Source organism: Scaptodrosophila lebanonensis, unplaced genomic scaffold, assembly GCF_003285725.1.
Source record: "Scaptodrosophila lebanonensis strain 11010-0011.00,11010-0021.00 unplaced genomic scaffold, SlebRS2 tig00000024-arrow-pilon, whole genome shotgun sequence".
Taxonomy (NCBI): domain Eukaryota; kingdom Metazoa; phylum Arthropoda; class Insecta; order Diptera; family Drosophilidae; genus Scaptodrosophila; species Scaptodrosophila lebanonensis.
Genome location: NW_022060538.1, coordinates 11495150 through 11518155, shown reverse-complemented (window position 1 = coordinate 11518155; position 23006 = coordinate 11495150). Strand labels below are relative to the sequence as shown.

The following is a 23006-nucleotide window of genomic DNA, read 5'->3' as shown; positions in this document are numbered from 1 at the left end:
TGTGCCCATTTGCATGGCTTAAGTCCTTCAAACACATTGGTACATTCATGCGCATATCACAACCCAGCCCTAATTACACAAAACCGTCAATTGCTGGCTGTAATACAAAACCCTAACAAGATATGGCGCGTTAAAATTATAGCCCCACATAAGGGCCAACACTACAAACGCCCAATTTTTCAAGCTCCACATCATTTGTCCATCAAAATAAAAGAAGAAAAACTAAATGGAGTTCAAAACAAAGAGTTGACTGCTGTTGCAGTTGTTGTTGCTGCTGCTGCTTTTGTTGTTGTTGTTATTGTTATTGCTGGACTTTGATGATAAACATCTGCTAAATCAAAAAGTTTCCTGCTCGCCTGTCAATCAAAAAAAGCAATAAAACGCAGGAGACAGTGAACGCTCCATTTCAAAGTTTGGCAGGGCGGCCACAAAGGCCTCTAGTAACGGTAATCATAAGAGAGTGGAGCCAAACAACAACTGATACACTCACACACACACACACATACTTTCATCCATGACCTTGACGTAAGTCCAAGTATTTTTTAATGCCTTTTTTCTTTTGCGCTCTATTTGGCCGACATAATTTTTTATTTGGCGCAGTGTGCAGCGAAGCCAGCGCAGTGCTGGGTTTTAAGCCACGTTACTGGACTGCGCAGATTTTTATTACAATTGAAGACAAATCCACTTTATACCGCTGCAGAAACAAAAAAAAAAAAAACAAACGGCCGTTGAGCAAGCAGCAAAAATTAAAACAAAAACAACTAAAAAAATGCTGCGAGTCATAGCAAGCAAAAAATGCTAAGCATAAAAAAACGCGTTTGCGCAGAAAAAACGTTTTGGCCAATTTTAGCCTTTTGGGTTGAAGTGATTTTTTTTCTTTGGTGTCTCAACTTTTTTTTTGTTTCTGCTTGGCATATTATTAACCGTTACTTTTTCGTTTTTCGCATACAGCTTACCAATGCACCCACCACATTTGTTAAGCTTTTAATCCCGTGTAGTTGTCGGATTGTTGTTGTTGCTATCGTTGTTGGTATTGTTGTTGTTGTTGCTGTTTTTATAGCTGCCTTAAGTTGATTTGATTGTTTTGCTTTCTATAGTTGTTGCAATTGTAGCTGCGACGTGTTGTAGTTGCTGTTATTTTTTCAATCAAATTTTCGTTTGTTTATTTGTTATTTTTCGGACCGATCTTTTTTTCGATTAAATACTCGTTTTCATTTCAAAATTAATTCTGACTCTTTAATGACACGCACTTACGCACAAACACTCGGCACTTGGCACACTCACAGGCGAACACACTCTGAAAACTTTTTATTTAACTGACTTTATCGAAATGTTTAATTTATTTGGCGCCTACCTTTACGTTCTACAGACAACGGGGCGAATGCGCGTTTTTTGCATTTAAATTTTGTTTTTGGCCCTGTCCTTAAATAAGTTTTCAGCTGTGTTGCTTAGCAAATTGTTTAATAGTAGCTCCCCAATTTAACGATCACTTTCACGCGATGGACATACGAGTATGTTTAGAAGAACAGAAAACAGAAAGCGCGCCCCACAACAGCACTGCAACAACAACGGTTAATTTAACAATTCAACTTTATAAAGTGTGTTGTAAATTGTTTTATTTTTAGTGTGCCGTGTGTGCGTCCGTTTGGCTACAGCGTCCACAATTAACTGAATTCCCACAGCGATCAGAAACTGATAAGTGCTGGCTGACTGGCTGGCTGGCTAGTAGCGCCCAAGAAGCAAAAGCTCAGCTGCTTGAGCCACTCACAGAACGTCAGCCACCGCCAAGTGCCAAGGCAACCACCACAACCACCGCAACCACCACCACCAGCAGAGCTCAGCTCAGCTCAAGAAAGGCAAAAGCACAAGTACATCGAAGCTGCAAGCAAGCAACCTGGCAAGGCAGCCAGCCAGCCAGTCAGTCAGGCAGGAGAGAGTGAGAAGGGGCGACGTACTGACTTGACTTGATTTGCTTAGTTTGTGCTGCCACAGAACAAATACAAGAAATACAGCAACAACAACAATAAACAACAATTCGCGCAAGCGTACCAAACAAGCCCACAAAACCAACAACAATAACAACAACAACACATACAACAAAGACAAACCCACTGTTTGGCGTCTGCGTGTTCGTTCGTTCCACTGTCAAAGCTAAGCTTCGTCTGTCTCGTGCAGCTTTGTGCAGCTCCCATCAAGCGGTCTTACACATATTCGCATATTTCTTAGTCTCCAACCTGTTGTTGTTGTTATTTTGTTGTTGCTGCTGCTGCTGATTAGCAAAAAACTTAAAGTCCACTTTTTCTGACCACAACAAATACACAGCTGGTCGGCCCAGCAAGCAGCAACAAGTGCCGCTCTAGGTTAGTCGAGTTTCAAACCAATTCTTGAGCTTTCATCGACTTTCATTTCATCGCGTACACACACCTTAGTTTAGGTTTCTATTTGAAGTCCATATGTATTTTAGAATTCTATTTCAAATTCTCCCATTTCAAAAATTAATATTAACGATGATTAATAATGTTTAATGGCATTTTGATATTACTTTTTTAACTAACCTATTTCAGGCTCAGTTCACGGAAGGGTCAGAACGAATTATGAAAGAATGTGTAACTTAAGAATTTGCTTAAAAAAACAAATATTTTTTTTGTAAAAATACTTTTTCTTTTAAGCAATTTTATGTTATTTTTTGTCGTGCAATTTTATGATTGAGCTACGTTTTCGAGCACTAACACGCACGGCTGTGCACAAGCAAGTCCATCTCTAGTTCTAAATAGTTAAATTCTGCCAACGCATATCCTTCATCGCCTTTCAAATGATTCCAACAACTATTTATTATTAAACCAGCGAGTCATCATCGCCTAGCTGTGTGTTTTAATCAATTGTTTTATTTCAATTATATTATTGTTTAATGTTTATTATAATTGTACAATATTTACAAGCAAAAATTATTTCCAAAATAAACTGCAAACATTTGATTAACATTTCTAAGGGCAGCAAAGTTTTAAGCGAGAATTACATATCATTGCTTATATAAAATATTGTAATAATATTCATGTTCTTAATATTGAAATGCAAGTCGTGTTATATTGAATCTAATATGTATGTATATACGTATGTTATAATTTATCACAAAAATAAAAGGATTTGCTGTACATCTGAGCACAAGTGGATTCAAAATTTTATTTGCTGCTGTTGGCATTTAAAACATCCAATTATCAAATTTCCCACGACGCGTCTGTTGTTTTCTGCATAAAAATGTAACAGGAAAAATATTTAAGGCGATTTATTAATTGAGTTCGCAAATGCAGCTTTACATTAAAAACTACGGGGACTCTAGAAGTAATTGAGCGATACACATAGTACTATGAATGAAATTATCTTGGATAGAAGGAACATTACTTTATTATTTTTCAAGTAACATTTTAAGTAACTTTAACAATAAATCAATTTAAGGAAAATAACTATTGTAAGTCATTACTGGAACTAACTAGTATACCATTGAAAATTCTACTTCAGCGGCTATTTTGAACTACCTAAGTAAAGCTGGTTCAAATAAAAGATACATAAATGAAAAAAATAACTCTTTAAGAAGCTATGGTCAGACGGGAAAATAATTTGCACTCAATGGGTCGCATTTCATAGGTAAAAAATTCACATATTGAAACCTTAATTCGAATGGAAAGTCCAGAAATATTATAGCCAAAAAACTATAATCATTATAGTAGTTGGATTTTTAAATTAACATTTTTACCATAAAATTTGAAATATGCACATCCATTAATGCATTTACCTAAATCATAATCATTCTGTGTGTTACACATATTCGCACTAAGCTAGCATACCTTAAACCATATGGGTACAGGATATAAAAACGTCCGCGACTGTTATACTAAATAGGAAAAATAAAAAGAATCCCGCATTACAGTGTATTTTAATGGTCAACAATATTACCGCACGAGATATTTACTTTAAGACCTACTAAAATTATGATTATACGTTTTGAATATTAACTTTAAATCAATGGATATTGTAAAGTTATGGTCAGACAGGCAAATAATTTGCACACCAATATAACACATTTTAAAACTATGTAATTTCAATCAAAACCAATTTGAATTCTATACTAAAATATGGTTGTTTTCTACAAAACTACCCTGTGTAATTTTTTTCGAAGCATACCTCTACAAAATCACAAATTCGGGCCAATTATTTGCATGTCAGACCGTAGCATCAGTTATCCCCTTTCTATCCAAGATATTTTTCGTCATGGAGTTTATTTTGTTGCATGATATGCTTTATAGGTTAGTAAATTGTATTCTTGATATGATGTTAGGTTTAGGAAAACAAAAGAATGCATATAAAAGGTTGCACGATTTATTTTCATTTATTTATATTGCTTAAGATTACCGTTTTCATATGTTTTTTAATTAGGTTTAGTATATCATACAAAATACATTTTGTTTTAATAACTTTAATACATAATAAAAATAAATCATATTTATAAACAAAACAATTGATAATTGATTAATGCAAAAGCGCAGCTCGTTTTTATAAAAATTAAGAAGAAAATCACACAATGCCCACAAAAAATGTTGAAAAATTGAAAACTTTGGGTGTATAATATAATATTGTATAGAAAAGTAGTAAGAAAATAGTTGGTACTCTAAAATATTCTTGAAAAATATTGCATGCAGTTTATTACACAATGTTTTTTTGTTTTGTTTTTTGTTTGCTTGTTTGTTTGCGAAATGAATGGCAAATTTAACATTTACATAATTATTTAATACAAATTAGTGTACAACAATTGCTTAGAAGAAAACTAAAATAAACTTGATTGCTAAGTACAGGTTTTTCGTTTTCAGTTGATGTAGTTGGGATTGGAAGTGTTTAGATAGTATAGTAGTAGTAGTATGTAAATATTGTCGCCTTGGCCTATTTAAATGCAGCACACACACATACATGGTTCGACAAGCATTGGAATGTAGAGTAAAAAAAAGTAACTGACAGCTTGTGGCCGTTCGCACCGAAAAGTTTCGAAAATAAAACCGAGCATTAATGCTAGCAAATACTTATAGGCCGTTCACAGTAGATCAGTTAAAGACCTCAACAGATCGATTGTGAATAACCTACTACTCATTTATACAGAAGTGTAAAAGGTGTGAGTTTTTAAATTTAAAAAAATACAAAAGTATATGCATTTATTGGTCATAAATACATAGAATTTGCATGCATCATGTTTTTTTGTTAAACCACATATAAGTCTGACTAAATTCGATTTGTCGTTCTTATAGGCTGGTAAAGCATTTCCAATGTAAACTCACAAACTTTCAAGGTTCGTACAAACGTCGTATAAAGAACAGAATTTCCACTACAGGAGGAAAGCTCTCGGGGGGCAACTAAACAACAATTCAAAGATGCTAATAGTGATTGATAGGTTGATGATTTGTTTTGGATTGATGATGTTTATCAAATTGCATCAAACTTGCGTCACGCACTGCGCATATTTGTCGAGTTCGCCGCGTAACAATTTCACGCGATCCGTTTCCTCACGCAACGCACGTATCAGCTCCTCGATAGTGCGCTGCTGGGTCTGCACCATCGACTCCAGTTTGTCCACACGGCGCTCCAGATCGAGCACGCGCGTTGGCTCGCCAACGCCTGTGGTGTGCCCCACATTAGGCTGATGATGATTGTTGAGCAGTTTTGTGGATGCTGCAGGCGCTGGACTCGCATTGCTGCCGCTGCTTGTGTTGGCCGCCTCGCTAGCCACATGGCTGCTGCTGCTGGCGACAGTGCTGCTGGTGGTGGTTGTGTTGGCTGCTTTTGCCAGCGGTTGTATGCTGCGATTGCGTAAGGAGAGGCTTTTGGGGCGTGCGGCGCGTGTTTCCTCATCGCTGCTGGCGGCTGGCGCCGCCGCCTTTGCTGACATGCTCTTCGACATGATGGCATCGTTGTTGGTGGTGCTGGTGCTGGTGCTAGTGCTGCTATTGCTTGCGGTGGTCACAGACTCCTTGCGTTGACTGCTCTCCACATACATCGATTGCTGCATTATGCTCGAGCTGGTCACGGCCGAGGATTGCACTTTTATTGTTGTGGCCGCTGATGATGTTGATGATGAGGCAGTTGTGGAGCTGACATCGTTTGTGACCAGCTTAGATGTGCGCTCCGCCAATGTGGCACCACGTGGCTCCACGCTGGGCGTAGTCTTTTTCTTTTCCTGCGATGCCTTCAGCTCTACTAACCAGGGCGCCTTTTTCGTTTCGCATTTCTTGGGTTTCGCCAGCTGCGGCTCCTCGCCAGTGGAATTATCATCAGAGGAGGCAGCAGCGGCTGCCGTAGCCTTGCCCAAGCCTCCATCTTCGCTCAATTCACTGGCGCTGCTCGCCATGCCACTGCCATTCACATACACCGAATTATTGTTGCTTTCGCCCAACACATTGATGGCCGAAGAGGGTGGCCGACGCTTGGGCGCCTTGACGCGATCGGCTCGCATGTCTGTCAGCATTGTGTTGCGTTCCACGCGATCGAAATCCGTATCCTCCACAGCAATTGTAGCTGCACGACGCATGACGACATTACCGGCGGCTCCTATATCGGGCAGATGACTGGGAGACAATTTGCTACCAGCTAGTCCATCGGCCAGGTCGTGGGAAACAGTGCTGGTCAGCTTATTGTCGCTGCTTTTCTTAATCATGTTGGACAGCAGATTGCCTGTAAGGATCATCGTAAAGCATTAATACACATTCGCATTTTAGTAAGCGCAGCTAAATGGGCACGACAGAGGATTTTATTTAATCAATCAATCAATCGATAACAGTAAACCTTTTCGACATTTTACAATTTTTAATCAAATATTTCAGCCATGAAATAATGCACTTATCCAGCTTGAAGCTTAGACAAAATAAGATTTCATTTTCTAAACAAGGCTATACAAAACAAGGTATATACACTTTTCAATAAATTTCTACACGTCTAACCGCATTACTAAACCCCATAAATATTTGTTCATTAATAGTAGAAACCATACTTAAGTTTGTCATCACCTCAATAAGTGACTAAATAATATAATTGAAATTCATGTTTATTGCTCTTTCGAAACTCTAGAAAATCGTTTTTATAAAAAGTGTGACCAAGAAAACCTATGAGGGATTCAAATTCTTTTTAATTGGCTTAGCAAAATTATAACTATTCTTTAAAATACTTTAAAAATATTAAAACTTAAAAAAATACATATTCCCAGGGATTTAAATGCTGTGAACTTTAATTTCAATGGAAATTGGAAATAAAAGCAGCTCATCCAGTTTGAGAAAGTTCTAGTTGCAGTTGCGAATTGACAGGATAAATATAATAAGCTACGTGTGAATTTTTTAACATCTCAATTGTGTTCAGATAATTTTCGTTTAAGGGTTTTCTTCCGAATCTCAAACTATTTTTACATTTTTTAGATTTTATGAGGATTCCTCATTAAGTTCCTGCAACATTTAATACCGGGGTGAGAATTGTCTTTTTAAATAAGCGATAAAATGTGGAATATTTGCAGCCGTAAATCCTTGGTCGTGCCCAATTACTAAATATAACTCACCTGCCGCGCTTGTCACACCACCAGTGGGTGTCTTCTTCATCGGAACTTTTGGCTTATTGCTGAGCACCGGTGGCGGTGGCGACTTGGCCTTATCATCAATATTATCGAGACTCTTTCGAAGCTCGGATGTGGCCATGCCTGATGAACTTGTCGCTGTTGTAGTTGTGATTATTGTCTGCTGCTGCTGTTGCTTTTTGACCGGATTGGTCAGATCCAGATTTTTGTTTTCCAGCGATTTGCGCTGGGCAGCCACATTACCGCTGGCCAGGCCCGTTTCGCTCAGTATGTCGTTGAGGGAATCGCGCGAGCCAAAACTCTCCTTACGACTCTGCGTGGAGGTCTTCTGGGTGCTGCCAGTTTTCTTAATGAAGACGTTTACTGTCGTGGCGGAGGCGGCGTTGCTGCTGCTCTGATTGCTGCTACTGCTGCTGCTGCTCTGCTGCGTCAACGTTGTGGCGCTCGTGGTGGTCATGTGGCTAGTGGCGTTTGCTATGCTATTGTTGGGCTTGCTCGATGCCGTGCGTTGCGTTTGCTGCGTTGTTGCCGCTCCCGCTGCTGCTGGTGTTGGTGTTGGTGGCTCATTCAAAGGCGCAACTGCAAGAAGGCAAGATGAGGGATTAGCTTGGGTTTTAACTCAAATTGAAATGAGCAGCTGCGTTGCTGCTTATATGTTTGGCTATAAGTATATGTACATAGTATATGTGTGTTGGTATTTTTGTGGTAAAGCTCATGCAAACGTCAACATGTCTAACAATACGCCATAAATTGTCGTATTTATTATTAAAGATGAGCAACAACAAGTGGCAATACAAACAACAATTACGGCCACAGGCGTGACTGAATAAAAGCAACTTAGAACAGCTGAGCCGCATAAAATTAAGAGAAACATGAGCTAAACTGAAAGAAATCGCCAGCTTTAATTTGTTGTCAGTGTCTAAATCGAAATTTTAAAACAACTATTTGTATTAAGCACGAAATGAAAATTGTAAGTTTTAATATAATACATTTAATTTCTAAATTAAATTTGTTGCTAATTTTTATAAAAATATTGTTCTCTTTATGTATTTGATTGTTTTTTTTTTGTTTGGCTTAAATTATTTAAAATTATTTTGTCGGTTTTTCTGCCACTTTTGTTAAACATTTTAAAATATTATAATAAAGAATTAATTTGTGTTCCTAAATTTATATTCTTCTATAAACTTTTTTTTTTGATTAACTTTTTCAAAAACCATTTTGTTTCTTTTTAAAATACAAAATCGTTTAATTTACCGTATCTTTTCACTTTTTAAATTAGTCAAATTTTTACCCTACTTTCTTTGATCATACTATATTTATTATTAAATCATTATTAATTTATTATTCTTTGAAGTATTCTTTGGTATAACCATTTGGTACATTGATTAAACTTTAAAAAACGCTACGATTTTAATCTATAAAAAACGAAATTAAAATTTTCTTTAAATATAACCGACTTTAGATTTCATTTTAAATGTTAAATGCCATTTTAAAAACTAATTTTTTAAGTGTAAACAAACAGTAAACGAGTTTTGAATCGATTCTCAGGCGATCTCGCTTTCAAAACAGGCACCAGAGTCTCGGCTAACAATAAGTGTCAATAAATTGGCGCAAAAATTGAAAAAGGCGGAGGAGTATGAGAGCCAGAAGAGTGTGAGCTAAGCGCAAAGCAAACGCAACTACAAAAGCGAATAGGCAACAACAAAATAGACAGACAAACATAAATAAATCAATGACTATGGGTAACAAAGCTATTGGGAAAAAAAAACATCAAAGACGATTGAGTAACACGGCAAAAATGTGTAAAGGTCAGGCATAGTATGAGACGTAGACGACAACGTGACAGTGGCACAGAAAAATGGCAAAGCAGAAAAAATAAAACAAAAATACAAAAAATACACAATAGAAAGCGCAACAAAAAACGACAACAAAAATGAGGAAAAAATTTGTGAGACCTGCATAGAATGAATGTCATGGCTTAATCCGTTTGTTACAGATGAATTGGCACATAATTGAAAATTACAAATGAAAAGCACAAAATACTTTCACTGAACGACGACTGAACAAAATGACAGCAGCAAGATATATAAACATGCATATGTACATATGTATATGCTGCATATATACAGACGATGAACGTGAGTTTTTTATATTTTAAAATATTGAGTAATTTAGCGTTGTTTTTAGGCAGCAAATGGCGCAAGTCGGCGACGCGTCAGTAAAAAAAAACAAAAACATGAATAGGAGCAATAGACATTTGTCAGCGTGGTTGTTGTCAGCTGCGCCAACGGCAAACACACACACACACACACACAGACACACATACGAATATATGTCTATAGATTCGCTCATAAAACGAAAGACTTAGGCAACGAACTTGCCGTTGATTTAATGATGATTGCTTTGACGGTTTTTTATTTAATTTGCGCTACGCATTTTACAGAAACACACAAAAGCAATTAATTATTATTATTATGTGCAAGTGTTTTTGTTTTATTTGTTTTAAATCTTTGTTCGACTCGTCAATGGCTTTACTTGCAGCTGTTTCTTTAAAGAAAAAAAAGAAGATTTTTCTGCCATGTGGCAATTGTTGCTAAGCAATTGCAGGCACTCGTTGGGCAAAGAAAGTAAAGAACGCGGCAAGTGTAGAGCAGCACGCACCATTAAAGAAGCAGCAGACACAGCGAACCAAACGAAAGCGCAAACAAAACTCAACAGAAAGAAGGAAAATAAAACAACGAAAATAGCACTTTTGCCGACCGCACCAAAATAATATTCCAATAGCGAACGTAAATGGTCAAGAAATCAAAGCGTACTGAGGCAAAAAGGTAAACAAAAACGCTGGCAAAGGTAACGCAAAGGCTTACAGCGAAAGAGAGCGCGGCCAGGCCAGAGAGCACGCAGCAGCGAGGCAACTTTGTTGATAAACATTAAAACAAAAGGCGCTCAGCTCTGGCAACACAGCCAACTCACTCAACCATTGTGTGGTCGCTGATAATCGCTGCTAATGCGCTCACTGCCTGAGGTTCATTATGATAATAAAGCGTTCCATCAACGCTAAGCTTCAAGTTAAGAGCGGCTCAACAAGGCATGCAAACTAAGAGCTACAAAAGAGCAAAAGGTTGCTGTTGTGGTTGCTGTGAGTAGCAAACAGAAAAGATCTGACAAAAAAAAAACAACAATAACAACAAAAACTAAATAAAAATCAAGCGCGTAGTAGAAAACCAGTTACAAAAAACTGTTGTTTATTTTAATGCTGCGGCTTTTGTTGCTGTTGTAGCGCCTTGTTTAAGCGTCTAAGGTGGCAGCAGCATTGTTGTTGTCGTTTTTGTTGTTGCTGCTGCTGCTATTAATAAATGAACAAGCAAAGCAAAAATACATTTAACAGCAAAGTCATAAATGTGCAAAACCACACAAATAAAAGCCAACTCAAAACCAACAAATAAATAACAATTTTCAGTTTTGTTTTGTTATTGCTAGGGCCGCATTATTTTTGCAACCGCAAAGTATGCTTCAAACTGGCAAAGTTGAGGAATTCGCAAATTCGAAAACCACTCAGATGGATGCTCAGAAAATCATGCAGAAAAAGTAACAGCTGCAGATTAACACACAAAACTGCTTTTTAATATTTGGCCAAACCTTCGTTGCGAATATTTTTTGTTTTTTTTGTTTTAGAAACCATTGTCATACCAGTCTATCTTAAATAGATGCCTTTCTAGATATTTATTAAACCTTTTTGGACCTTAGGTAATGAAATCATATCTTTGTACAAAAATTCATTTCTGAATATTTATTTAAAATATATGTGCCTAGGATATTAGAGTCGTAACTTGATTTGCAGCACAAGAGTAACCGTTCAATAATTCGCTTAGCCATCGTTCAAGGGTAGCTGACTTTAATGTATCTTTATAATAAAAACCATAATTGGCTTACCAATCTATCTGAAATATATTATATTCCTCCTTCGCTTTTAATCTAAATAATAAACTTTATTTAAGCCATGATTTTCTATCACTCTTAAGAACAAATACTATTTAGCATAAGACATACGAATTCTGAAATGCTTATAAAGAGCTGCACTCTTAAATAGGTTTTTAAATTATGTAACCAAAAAATGGTTTAGTTTGAGGATGTTGTTAATAAAACATATTATTATTTTAATCAAATAAGCATGACAACAACGCTACGTGGTTCCTACATCTGAACATGTAAACAAGTTTGTGATTGAAGGCTTTTAAATGTTTAAATTATTGTATTTATAACAGAAAATTGTTTAACAGTCAACCCGAAATAAACAGAAAACAGAAACAGACTCCTCAGTCTGTTTGTTCACTTTTAATTTGCCAAATAACACGTGCAGCTATAACTTAAATGGCCTAACCATATATTATAATAAATGTTCTTTGCAATAATGAATAAAATTTCAATTTTTTAAAATTAGTTATTCAAACTATAAACTCTAATTTAGCTTAACCCAAAATGTTTCTACCTTCCGTGTTGTTTTCTAAATAACACTCAAATACTTTAATAGTTATAGTTAATCCACGAAATTAATGACTTCAAAAATATCTCTCCAGTGAAATATGATTTTAAGTAGTATTAGTTATTCAATGTAACGGCCCCACACCGATCTTTCTTCCGTTTGAGATGATTTTTCAATTTCTAAAACAAATAATAATTAATTTTCAATAAATGGCTAAAGCTTTATAAAACCAACCAAGCGCAAAACCAACTCAAATCTGGCAAGTGCAACAAAGTGTTTTAAACTAAAGGCAAGGCTAAACAAAACTCTAGCAAAGGCAACCACAACAACAGTAGCAATTGCAACAAAGTTGCAGCTGCGGCAACTTGAAATGCCAAAAAAAAGGAGGAAAAACCAAAAAATATTAGAAGGGAAAGACTGAAGATATCTAATTTAAGGCTGCGTCGAAAAAGCCAAAGGCGTTGACGGCTAATGAAAGCCAAATAGTAAATGAAAAGCAAACGGAGAAAATAAATCATAAAAATTATAAACATGCGCCTTCCATTGCCAGCAGCCAAGCCAAGGCGGGCGAGGTTTTCCATTTTTGTGCGCGCAGAGTCAAGAGAAAAGAAAATGAAAACTGGCCAAAATGAAAAGAAAAACGTTGTTGCAATTGCTGTGCTAGTTGTTGTTGTAGCTGCTGCTGCAGTTGTTGTTGTTGTTGTTGCCAACTGCTGCCTACTGGAAAAACTCGTTTACATACAAATCGTGGTGATAAAGCTGGCCATACGTGCGCCCAAGAACTCGAATGAGCCACCACGCTGTGCACCCAAACCACCGGGAACGCCGCCGCGACTTCGTGGTTGGGGCTGGGGACGAGGCGCTGCCAAGCCGAAGACGACGACGACGAAGGATGGAGGAGACCAACAGTTTGGCGCATTTTGCAGTGTAGTTGTTGTTGTATATTTTTGTAGTAGTTAGTGTGTTGTTATTGTTGATGTACAGTTTGTTTTTGTAGTTGCATTGAAATGTATTTAAAAATTGTAAAGGAAGAAGAAGAAGATATAGAGAATGGTATAGAGGGGAACAAAATTACACAGAGGCGACGACATCGCACAGACATAAAGTCATATACATACGTAAGTGGGTATATATAGAAAAATAAGAGATAAGAGGCGATAGTGAAAAGTAAACAAAATGCCAATAAAAGTCGTCAAAGAAATGCAAGTAAACAAAAAACAAAAAAAAAAGTACACAAAACAGTAAAAAGATGTGAGTTTAAATGTTTGTATATGAGTCGTTGAGTTTTTAATGTTGGTTGGGTGCAAGTGAGATATCGCATGTATGGATGGTGTGCAGGTTGTGTGGAACTTTGGATGCACTACGAAGTGCTAAAGAAGCAGTCCCTGATAAGGGAACACAGTCTCTAAAAGGCAATTCTATACTGAGTACTACCTTTATTGAAAATCTCCGAATTGTCTGTTGGGAGCTATTTTCATAATTATTGTGTGATATACATAGACTTGTTTTAAAATGCATTTTGGAAGGAGAGCTATCATTGTTTTTTTGGTTGCCCGAGATTACATGGTATTTAGGTGGATATGTGGAGCAGTTGTAACAGCTATCTGCAGTTAAAAGATCTCGAAGTAAGACTTGTAAATAAATTTAGAAATCGAATTCTGGTTCATGAAAGATTGGGTTGTAGAATTCCCAAGATTAACAGAGAGTAAATTAACCCTCGAATTTACGATTTTTATTTAGTATGAAGAGGAAGTAAAATAACACTCGCATTTTGGATTGTTCAGATTCTGCTATTATCAGTATAATTAGCATACTTTCATTAAATTCTATCTGTGCAAAATATGAATATTCTATATCGGTCTTAATTACAGGCTCAAAAAACACTTTATTTGACAAACGACAATTTTTTCTGCAAACTTCAGAAATTATAGAATCTTTATGTTGGAATTATTTTCGAGATATAGTCAAAAAGATGGCAATCACCATTAAACCTGTTTTTGCAAAGTGGTCTCTGTACATATGTAAAAAAGAATAGGATTGAAATTAGAATAAGAGTTATATTTTCAAATTTAAAGAGACAAATAGAAATATCTTCTACAATGTTACGTTTATGAAATAAATCATAGTTTTGGGAACCTTATCCTTAACCATAAAGAGGCACAAGTTCTTTAATTCGTATTTTTTGTAAAATCTGTTACTGTCTCATCAGGTTTTTAAACGGAGAACCAGAATTTTAACATGTGAAACGGTTTATTTACTAGATCTAGTAAAGAATTATTATGACAACTAATGTTAATGTGGAATAATAAAACACTCACTAGCTCTCCATAAGTGGATCAAATGAGCAAGTCTTTAGTGATAGCAAAGGGGTGACTCAACTCCTAATAAGTATGTATATACAAGTACTTATACATATATACCATACAGTTCAAACCATTTGCCTAAGCATGTAGACTGCACAAATTCGCTCACAATCACAATGTGGGGCAAGCAACTCATTTCCAAAGAGTGGTTTTTTAATTAATTCAATTAGCAAACAAACGTTTATTGACTTTTTATGCGCGCTGGCGACAACAGTCACGAAGACAGTGAAAACGAAGACAAAACGATAAAGGCGACAAAAACAACAAGCTTCAGAAAACGTCACGCGTCAGTTTACTTGTCACACCGATCTAAACGGATCTCTCTCTCTCATAGTTTCATGGTCGATGCTCGGAAAATTGTGTTCAATTAAAATATTGTAATGATAAGGGGCGGACATTAAAGACAGGGAGAGAGACAGACAGACAACAGCGAGACGCGATGAGCGCGAATGGTTGAGGCGATAAATCGAGAAATAAAGAAAACAACAACAAATTTCAATATTCGTAATCGTGAATAATATATTATACGCTTATACCTAGTATTATATGACGAAAAGCGGCTTGTTATGCTCATTTCCACTTACCTTCCGATGGCGCCAGTAATTTAACAAAATTATCCGGAAACACGCCCACCTTGCCGCGCAATTCCCCTTTCCACCAGCCCTTATCCGGCAAATCCATGCTAATGACTGTGATTATGTCCCCCACTTTCAGATCCAATTCATCTTCGTTTTGTGGTGCATATGGGAACTCGACGCGACAAAAATCCCGATGCGGTTTCGGTGGCAACAGCGGTGCATCCGCTGCACCCGCCTCGCCCCCCGCATCAGCAACCACCTGATTATTTGAAGCCGTGATTTTACGTTGAGTTTGTTTCGTTGTTAGGTTGTTGGTTGTTGTGGTAGTTGTTGCTGCTGCTGCTGCTACTGCTGCTGCTGGTGCTGCTGCTGTGGTTGTTGTTGTAGGTATGTTTGACGATATATTATTGGCTTTTGCGGTCAACGCTGCCGATGTTACAGTTGCTCCAATCGTTGGCGGCCGCTTGGATGCCAATATAGGCGATGGTTCGATATGTTGGACAAAATTTGAAGGAAATACGCCGACTTTTGTGCGCAGACGACCGCGCCACCAGCCTTCCTCGACCTAAATGAGCCGCGAGAGTGCGACAGAAAGTAAAAACAGAATATGGAATAAACTGGTAGTGGCACAAAATATAAAATTTCATTTTCAGTTATCGTTGTTTGTGCGACTTTGGCGCCCCATCACTTATACTTTTGTTGCTGCTGCTTTTGTCGTTTCTGTTATTTTTGTTATGGGGCGCGCAAAACTTAGCATTGGCAAAGAGGTTAAATGGGGGGTTGGCGTTGGCCCGAGCGCAGCAGAGCCGTTTTCTGTACATACCTCCCCTAGGAATTCAATGACATCACCCACGGCCAGCGTCAGCTCGTCGTCGTTCACTTGTGTGTAGCTATAGATGACTTTGCAGCGCCGATTTGACGTCTCCGATTTGTCCCTGAAATGCACAGAACAGAGACAGAGAGGGAGACAGTCAGACGACAAGAGCAAACAAACGGGAGCGTAAAGATTTAAGAGAGCGTTGCTGGTAAGAATATTCAATAATTGCGTCACTCACTGGGCCAGGGGTGGAAAGCATTTCTAATCACACTTGTTAATATCGTACCGTTATCTAATCGAACTAAAGCTTTTGTGACCAAATTACAGGAAATGTGATTTTAAATAATAATGGAAAATAAAACAAGTAGAACATTTAAATCATGCCAACAAGATTTTTATATAGCCTGTAGCCACCGTACAGTCATTCAAATAAATTGACTTTATTTTACAAATTAATTCCATGGCTGCTTTATGATATAGTGAAGCGATTCTTACAACGTTTCAGATAAGATACGTTTTGCTACTAAGAGCAATTTTTAACCGATTGGCTCTATGACAATTATAGAAAATAATGAAGCTATGTATAGTTAAAAAAAAAAAAACTTGATATGCGCCTAGATAAGACAAGTCTGCCCGTCAACTAGTATGCCCCTAGCTGTTATGGTTCAAAAGTTCTCGAAGTTCATACGGACGGACGGTCTATATCAAAATTCGGCTCGTCTTGTTAATTATATCCATGTATATGTACTGATAAATAAAGGCCATTCTAGACATTCTAGTATATCATTTTACCTTTCCAATATAGGGCATGATTATTCAATGACTAACTTTAATTTATTTAATTTCGGGATGACAATCATTCATAAAGTATATCAGTATCTAATCAAAGTCAACAACAAATATCTTATCATCATCGAATCGAACTGAAGCATTATCAATAATATCCAGAGATAAACAAACATAAATTTCACGACTGATAAAAAAACCAAAAGTTCAAATTTTAGCAATACATTTTTAAAAGTTAGTTGTTCATTTCAACGATATACTCGTATATTTTAAAAAATAAAAGCTGGAATATATATCTTAGGAAAAGGGGTTGTTTAAGAATTTATATTTAAATCTGGTAAAGAAAGCTTCAATTAAATAATAAAAAAAAAAAATTTTATACATTGTTTACATAATTATTATAAAATTAAAAATTAAATTGATTAATTTATACAATATTAATAAATTATTATTATTAACAACTAATTTTTCAATGTTATTTTTTATTAAGCCTAGAGAATAATTTTTTAAATTTTAATGAAAATTTTGAAATGTTCCCACACACGTGTATCTTGCATCCCTGGTCTTAACCGTTATATCCACCCACTCACCTCAATTGCACCGATGAGCTGTCGTCGCCACTGTGATTCCCATTGCTGTTGCTGCTGTTGTTGGTGCTTTGGGAGTCCAGCACGCGCACAAAGTTATCCGGAAACATGCCCGTCTTTCCGCTGGCCTTCAGTGTGCCCTGCCACCAGCCGCCCGGCATCTGCTTAATGCGATGTATGATGGCACCTTTATGTAGATCCAACTCGTCCGGCTCCTTGGCCGCATACTCGTACTCGACTATGGCGCAAACTATAGACCAGAAAGAGAGATAGGGAGGACAAGAAATAGCCATTAGTGCTAGGGTAACTTTATTACAAATGGGTAATTTAATAGTATGTGGCACCATAAATTGGGTACACTTGCACAAATAGACGTGCGTGGCAGTTGGAAGCATCGGAAAATAGAGCTCCAATATTTACAAATGGATCACATTGCGCAATTTCTGTCATTGTCTATCATTCGGTACGTGGCATGCAGTGCCAAACGTGACAAGTTGACGTCTTTTGTTTGCTTAAAATGCTTAAAAAGTAAAAGTTACATGACCTGCGCTTTTATTAAACCCACAAGAAGAAGTGAATGACGATGACAATAACAATAATAAAGTCGTACATACGAGTACTATATGCACGAGTATGTGCTGGGGAGTATCCGAGTTAGAAAGGCAACTAAAAAGTGAGTATAAAAAAGTAAATAAATCAAATTGAGAAAGGTCTAGGAAACAATTTTGTGATCCGTGGGAGCTCTTGTGGATTGATGTTGACTCATTGTAAACAAGTTTTTTAATTAAAATAACTATGCTCAGTTCAAGACCACGATCTTTTTAATTGGCCTACTGATGGATGGGCTTTAAAAAATTATTTTGCTCCGATAAGGTTATATTCAACACTTGTAACTATTGGGTACACAATAAAGAAGCATACAAATAATATTCAGTATTTTATGTTTTTTCTGATTTGTCAAAATTTGAGTTTATATTCCTCTTAACCACATCCAATAATTACCAAATACTTGACTTGATTTATATATTTTTTTTAGTTTCAATAATAAATGGTTGTCTCGACAAAAAAAAAAGTCCAATTGCTTAAACTTTAAATAAAATCTTTAAGTTGCTTGAAAAAGTAGGTCAATATGCCCGACACCAAAGGGTATTCTCTTTCTCCATTTGCTTGCTCTTAGTTTCGGAGTTATTTCAATCGGCAATCATGTCTACCTTTGTTCTGCTTTGTAGTTTTAATTTATCTTTTAAAATCAGGACAGTAAAAGTCGGTCTTAAATTCTGTTGTATCTATTATCTATACCTACATAGTATAAATAAGAATTTCAAGTATCTTTCTTAACTTTAACCTTCAGGTAGTAATAGGAAACATCAAATACTGCTCTACAATCGACTCCATTGGTGCAGTCAGCAAGGAAACGATTTGGGTGGAGTTTGCAGTTTGGAAATCAAACAATTTCTTCACAACATTATTCTGCAACTTCTATTACAAAAATGTTTTGGAATTTCGAAAATATAATAAGCCAACTGTCAAAATTTTATATTTGAAAACCAGTAAAACACATCATTTTTGGAAATAAAAACTATTTAAATTAAAAGTAATAGAAAATGGTGCGTCGTGGACGTTCGACTAGCCCTCCGCCTACAGTAAGACGCAGTGCGCCAACAACTCCAGCCTCAACTTCCAATGTGCCAGCACCACAGCCAACAAAACCAGCACCGACACTGCAAGCCACTCCCGTTAAGGCGCCAGAGCAGCCTTCGATGATGCAACAGATGGCAGCCACTGCTGGGGGTGTGGCCGTGGGTTCAGCGGTTGGTCATACTGTCGGCCATGGTTTGACTTCCTTATTCAGCGGGGCTGGTGAGAAGGAAATATCAAATACAAGTACTGCACCACAGTCGACTCCATTGGGGCAGTCAGCAGAGAAAGGAAATGATTTGGGTGGTGCCTGCAGTTTGGAAATCAAACAATTTCTTCAGTGCGCTCAGGATCAGGCTGATTTGACGCTTTGCGAAGGATTCAACGAGGCGCTGCGGCAATGCAAAGCGAAGAACCAATTGCAGTAACAAACGCTTTGAAATGCGATTCCAGTCATCGCTAAAAGATTGTTCGATATTGAATTTTATGGCCCTTCTTAAATTACAGTGATTTAGAAAATTCTTTCACTTGGCATATTTGTCAATTATAAGTATATATGGAACGTATTAGAAGTAAACGATAAATACGTAATGAAAGTCTACAAAGTCTACATTGAGCTTGATTCTAAGTATTAATCTGGGTGAGCAAAAAAAAAAAAAAAAATGTATCACTGTTGAAAATCAATACAAACATAAGTACCAATGCACGCATGTTAATATAAGCAGATAATAATCTTATGTTATCTACAAGTTATCTGTCACTGTTGCATACGAATGTAAGCATAAAGAATATGTATAGCAAAAGTGTCAGTCTCCAATAAAACTCTAAAGCGAACAGACGCACGGCGGTCCGCGACTATTGTCTTTTACTTTACTCCTACTGAGCCCTTCCCTTTTCAGCGAATATATAATCTATTCAATAGGTTATGGGCCCAGGGCATATAGGCTCATAGGAGAAGTTCAAAGTATTGTGAAATAGTAATCGTTTGGTGACTCAAGAAATATAACATTTAAAAAATGAGTGCGCTATATCAAATAGACAAATTGGAAGAGCATAACTATGACTCATGGAGCATACAGATGCGATCTGTCTTAGTGCACGCGGAATTGTGGAGTGTGGCATCAGGTGCTGAACCTAGTAATACTGAGAGTTCAAGGCCAAAAGATGAAAAGGCATTAGCAATTATAACGCTAAGTGTAAAAGCTTCACAATTGGGCTTCATTAAAAATTGCAACACTTCGTACGAGGCATGGAAAAAGTTAAAGGACGTTCATCAGCCGAGTGGACCTGTACGGAAAGTGTCGCTGTACAAGAAATTGCTAGGCAAACGCATGTTTCAAGGCCAAAGCATTTCAAGTTACATACACGAATTTAACGAAATTCTGGATGGTTTGTGTACAGTTGGCATCGAATTAAATGATGAGTTAAAAACAATCGTGTTGTTGTCAAGCTTGCCCGAACCATACGAAAATTTTGTCGTCGCCATTGAGACGCGTGACAATTTACCGTCATTTGATGTGTTATGTATCAAGCTGATGGAAGAGGGAGAGCGCAGAGGCAATGCAGATGGAGAGAGCGAGAATGCAAGAGCATTTATAGCTACGCAGCAGATCGTCGCGCATTCCAAAGCGAATTCAAAAAGGAATTCAAAAATCGTCGTTTGCTACAACTGCGGCGAAAAAGGGCACTACAAGGCACAGTGCAAGCGTGAGAAAATTCGCGGTGAAGGGAAAAAGCAATCGACAAAGAAAGAGATGGAAAAGCAGAGCAGCTTGTTAAATGCGTTGGACGTTGGAAAGATAGAGAACAACATGTGGTGTCTGGACAGCGGAGCAACAAGCCATATGTGTTGCGATAAGACGTTATTTTCAAAATTTATTGCGCACACTGAAATGATCGGTTTAGCTGACGCTGGTTTCCTGAAGGCCGAAGGCAGAGGAGAGGTGAAGTTACAGACAGAACTTTGTACCTTGGTGTTGTCAGATGTACTGTATGTACCGAAAATGAATGGCAACTTTATGTCCGTCAGCCGGTCAGTGCAAAAGAACAATGTTATACATTTTGGGCCACATTTTGCTAAAGTTATACAAAACGGCGAGTGTATACTGAAAGCGAATAAAGTTGGGAACCTTTATATGTTTCAAGGCAAACAAAATAGGTGTTATTCCGCAACTGAATCAGATGGTACATTGTGGCATAAGCGTTATGGCCATTTAAATTTTACCAGTCTGAAGGAAGTGATCAGCAAAGAGCTAGTGCGTGGTATTGGAAAAGTTTTTTTTCCCAGACAACTTGAATTGCAAAACGTGTATGCTAAGCAAAATACATGTACAGCCATTCCCAAAGGTAAGCACTAACCGTGCCGAAGAGCTGTTGGAACTGGTTCATGCTGATGTATGCGGCCCATTCGACACGAAGTCACTTGCTGGATCCAAATACTTTCTGACCTTCATCGATGACAAGTCCAGGCGTATATTTGTTTATTTTTTGCGGAAGAAAGATGAAGTGTTCAGTAAGTTCGTCGAATTTAAAAACTTGGTTGAACGGCAAACAGATAAAAAGCTCAAATGTATTCGAACCGACAATGGAGGCGAGTTTGTCAACACAACATTCAACGGTTTCCTGAAACACCATGGTATTGCAAGGCAATTGACCGTGGCTTATACTCCGCAGCAGAACGGCGTGGCGGAAAGAGCAAACCGGACATTAACGGAGATGTCCAGATGCTTATTGGTGCAGTCGGGCCTAGGCGAGTCTTTGTGGGCCGAAGCAGTCAACACAGCAGTATACATAAGAAACAGATCACCTACCAGTGCACTGAACAACCTGACTCCAATGGAAGCGTGGACAGGTAAGAAACCCTGTGTTAGCCATCTAAAAGTTTTTGGTTCCATTGCAGTTGCACTTGCAAAGGGTCCCCGTAAAGGCAAATTCAAACCCAAAGGGCATGAGTACCGTATGGTTGGGTATTCGGTAGCAGCCAAAGGCTATCGGTTATACGACCCAGAGACGAGGACGATTGTCGAAAAACGAGACATTCTATTTGATGAGCGTTGTGGTGGTCATACCAATGAAGATACCGTTACGGTAGATTTTCCTGCATGCGAGGTTCAAGAGCATGTCACTCACACGGATGGTGACAGAAGCATCGACGACGATGACAGTGAGCACAGTTCTGACGACAGCAGCTCCAACGCATATGAGAGTGCAGTCGAAAAAGAAGACTCTGACGAGGATACTGTGAAGATTGGGCCAGGCCGGCCTAAAATTGTTCGAAATGGTAAACCTGGTCGTCCAAGAAAGCAATACAATGTGCTTGGAGCATTGGTTGCTAGTGACGTAATGGTTCCGACATCCTATGATCAGGCCGTTGGTAGCACACATGCAGTATTCTGGCAAGAGGCGATGCAAAAGGAATATCAGGCACTACAATCAAACGAAACCTGGCAGATGGCTGATTTACCAAAAGATCAGCGAGCAGTTGGTTGCAAGTGGGTATACAGCCTGAAACGTGACTCTGATGGAAAAGTCGAACGTTTCAAGGCACGACTCGTTGCTAAAGGGTGCTCCCAGAAGTATGGCGTGAACTATGTAGAGACGTTCTCACCCGTTTGCAGATTGGAAACCGTGCGGTTTATTTTGGCGTTAGCAGCGGAATTGAAGCTGTACCTTCACCAGATAGATGTGTGTACCGCCTATTTGAATAGCGACCTGCATGAAACTGTTTATATGAAGCAGCCACAGGGATACACAGATCCCAATAATCCAAGTAAGGCTTTATTGCTTAAAAAGGCAATATATGGATTGAAGCAGTCGGGGCGCGAGTGGAACTCCAAGCTCGATTGTGTACTACAAGGCATAGATTTTGTAGCATGTGAAAATGAACCGTGTCTTTACAAAAGGAACGGAAGAGGTGACTTATCATTAATCCTTGTTTATGTTGATGATATAATTATAGCATGCCGATCAAAAGAGGACTTGGCCAACATCAAGTCAGCCATTACAACATCGTTTGAATGTGTTGACAAGGGAGAGCTGCATTTGTTCCTTGGCATGGAAGTGCAGCGCGACGGTGAGCTTGGCGAAATTTCGCTAAGCAATTCGCAATACATCAAAGACATATTGCGTGAACATGGATGCGAGACCTGTAGACCTAC

At 37.9% G+C, this 23006-nt stretch overlaps 1 protein-coding gene and 1 pseudogene across 1 annotated transcript in view; one reads left to right on the top strand and one right to left on the bottom strand.

Annotated features, from left to right (window-relative positions):
- Positions 1–2969: 2969 nt before the first annotated feature.
- The window catches only part of LOC115620944 (CD2-associated protein), a 41345-nt gene continuing 21308 nt past the window's right edge, over positions 2970–23006 (bottom strand). Inside the window, exons 3-8 of the mRNA XM_030514460.1 lie at positions 17215–17461; positions 15845–15956; positions 15028–15586; positions 7583–8176; positions 5496–6711; positions 2970–3245 (exon numbers count right to left, since the gene is read on the bottom strand). Of these exons, the coding sequence (XP_030370320.1) occupies positions 3200–3245; positions 5496–6711; positions 7583–8176; positions 15028–15586; positions 15845–15956; positions 17215–17461 (2774 nt within the window). The 3' untranslated portion in view covers positions 2970–3199. The remainder of the gene's footprint in view (positions 3246–5495; positions 6712–7582; positions 8177–15027; positions 15587–15844; positions 15957–17214; positions 17462–23006) is intronic.
- LOC115620945 lies at positions 18769–19459 on the top strand (annotated as a pseudogene).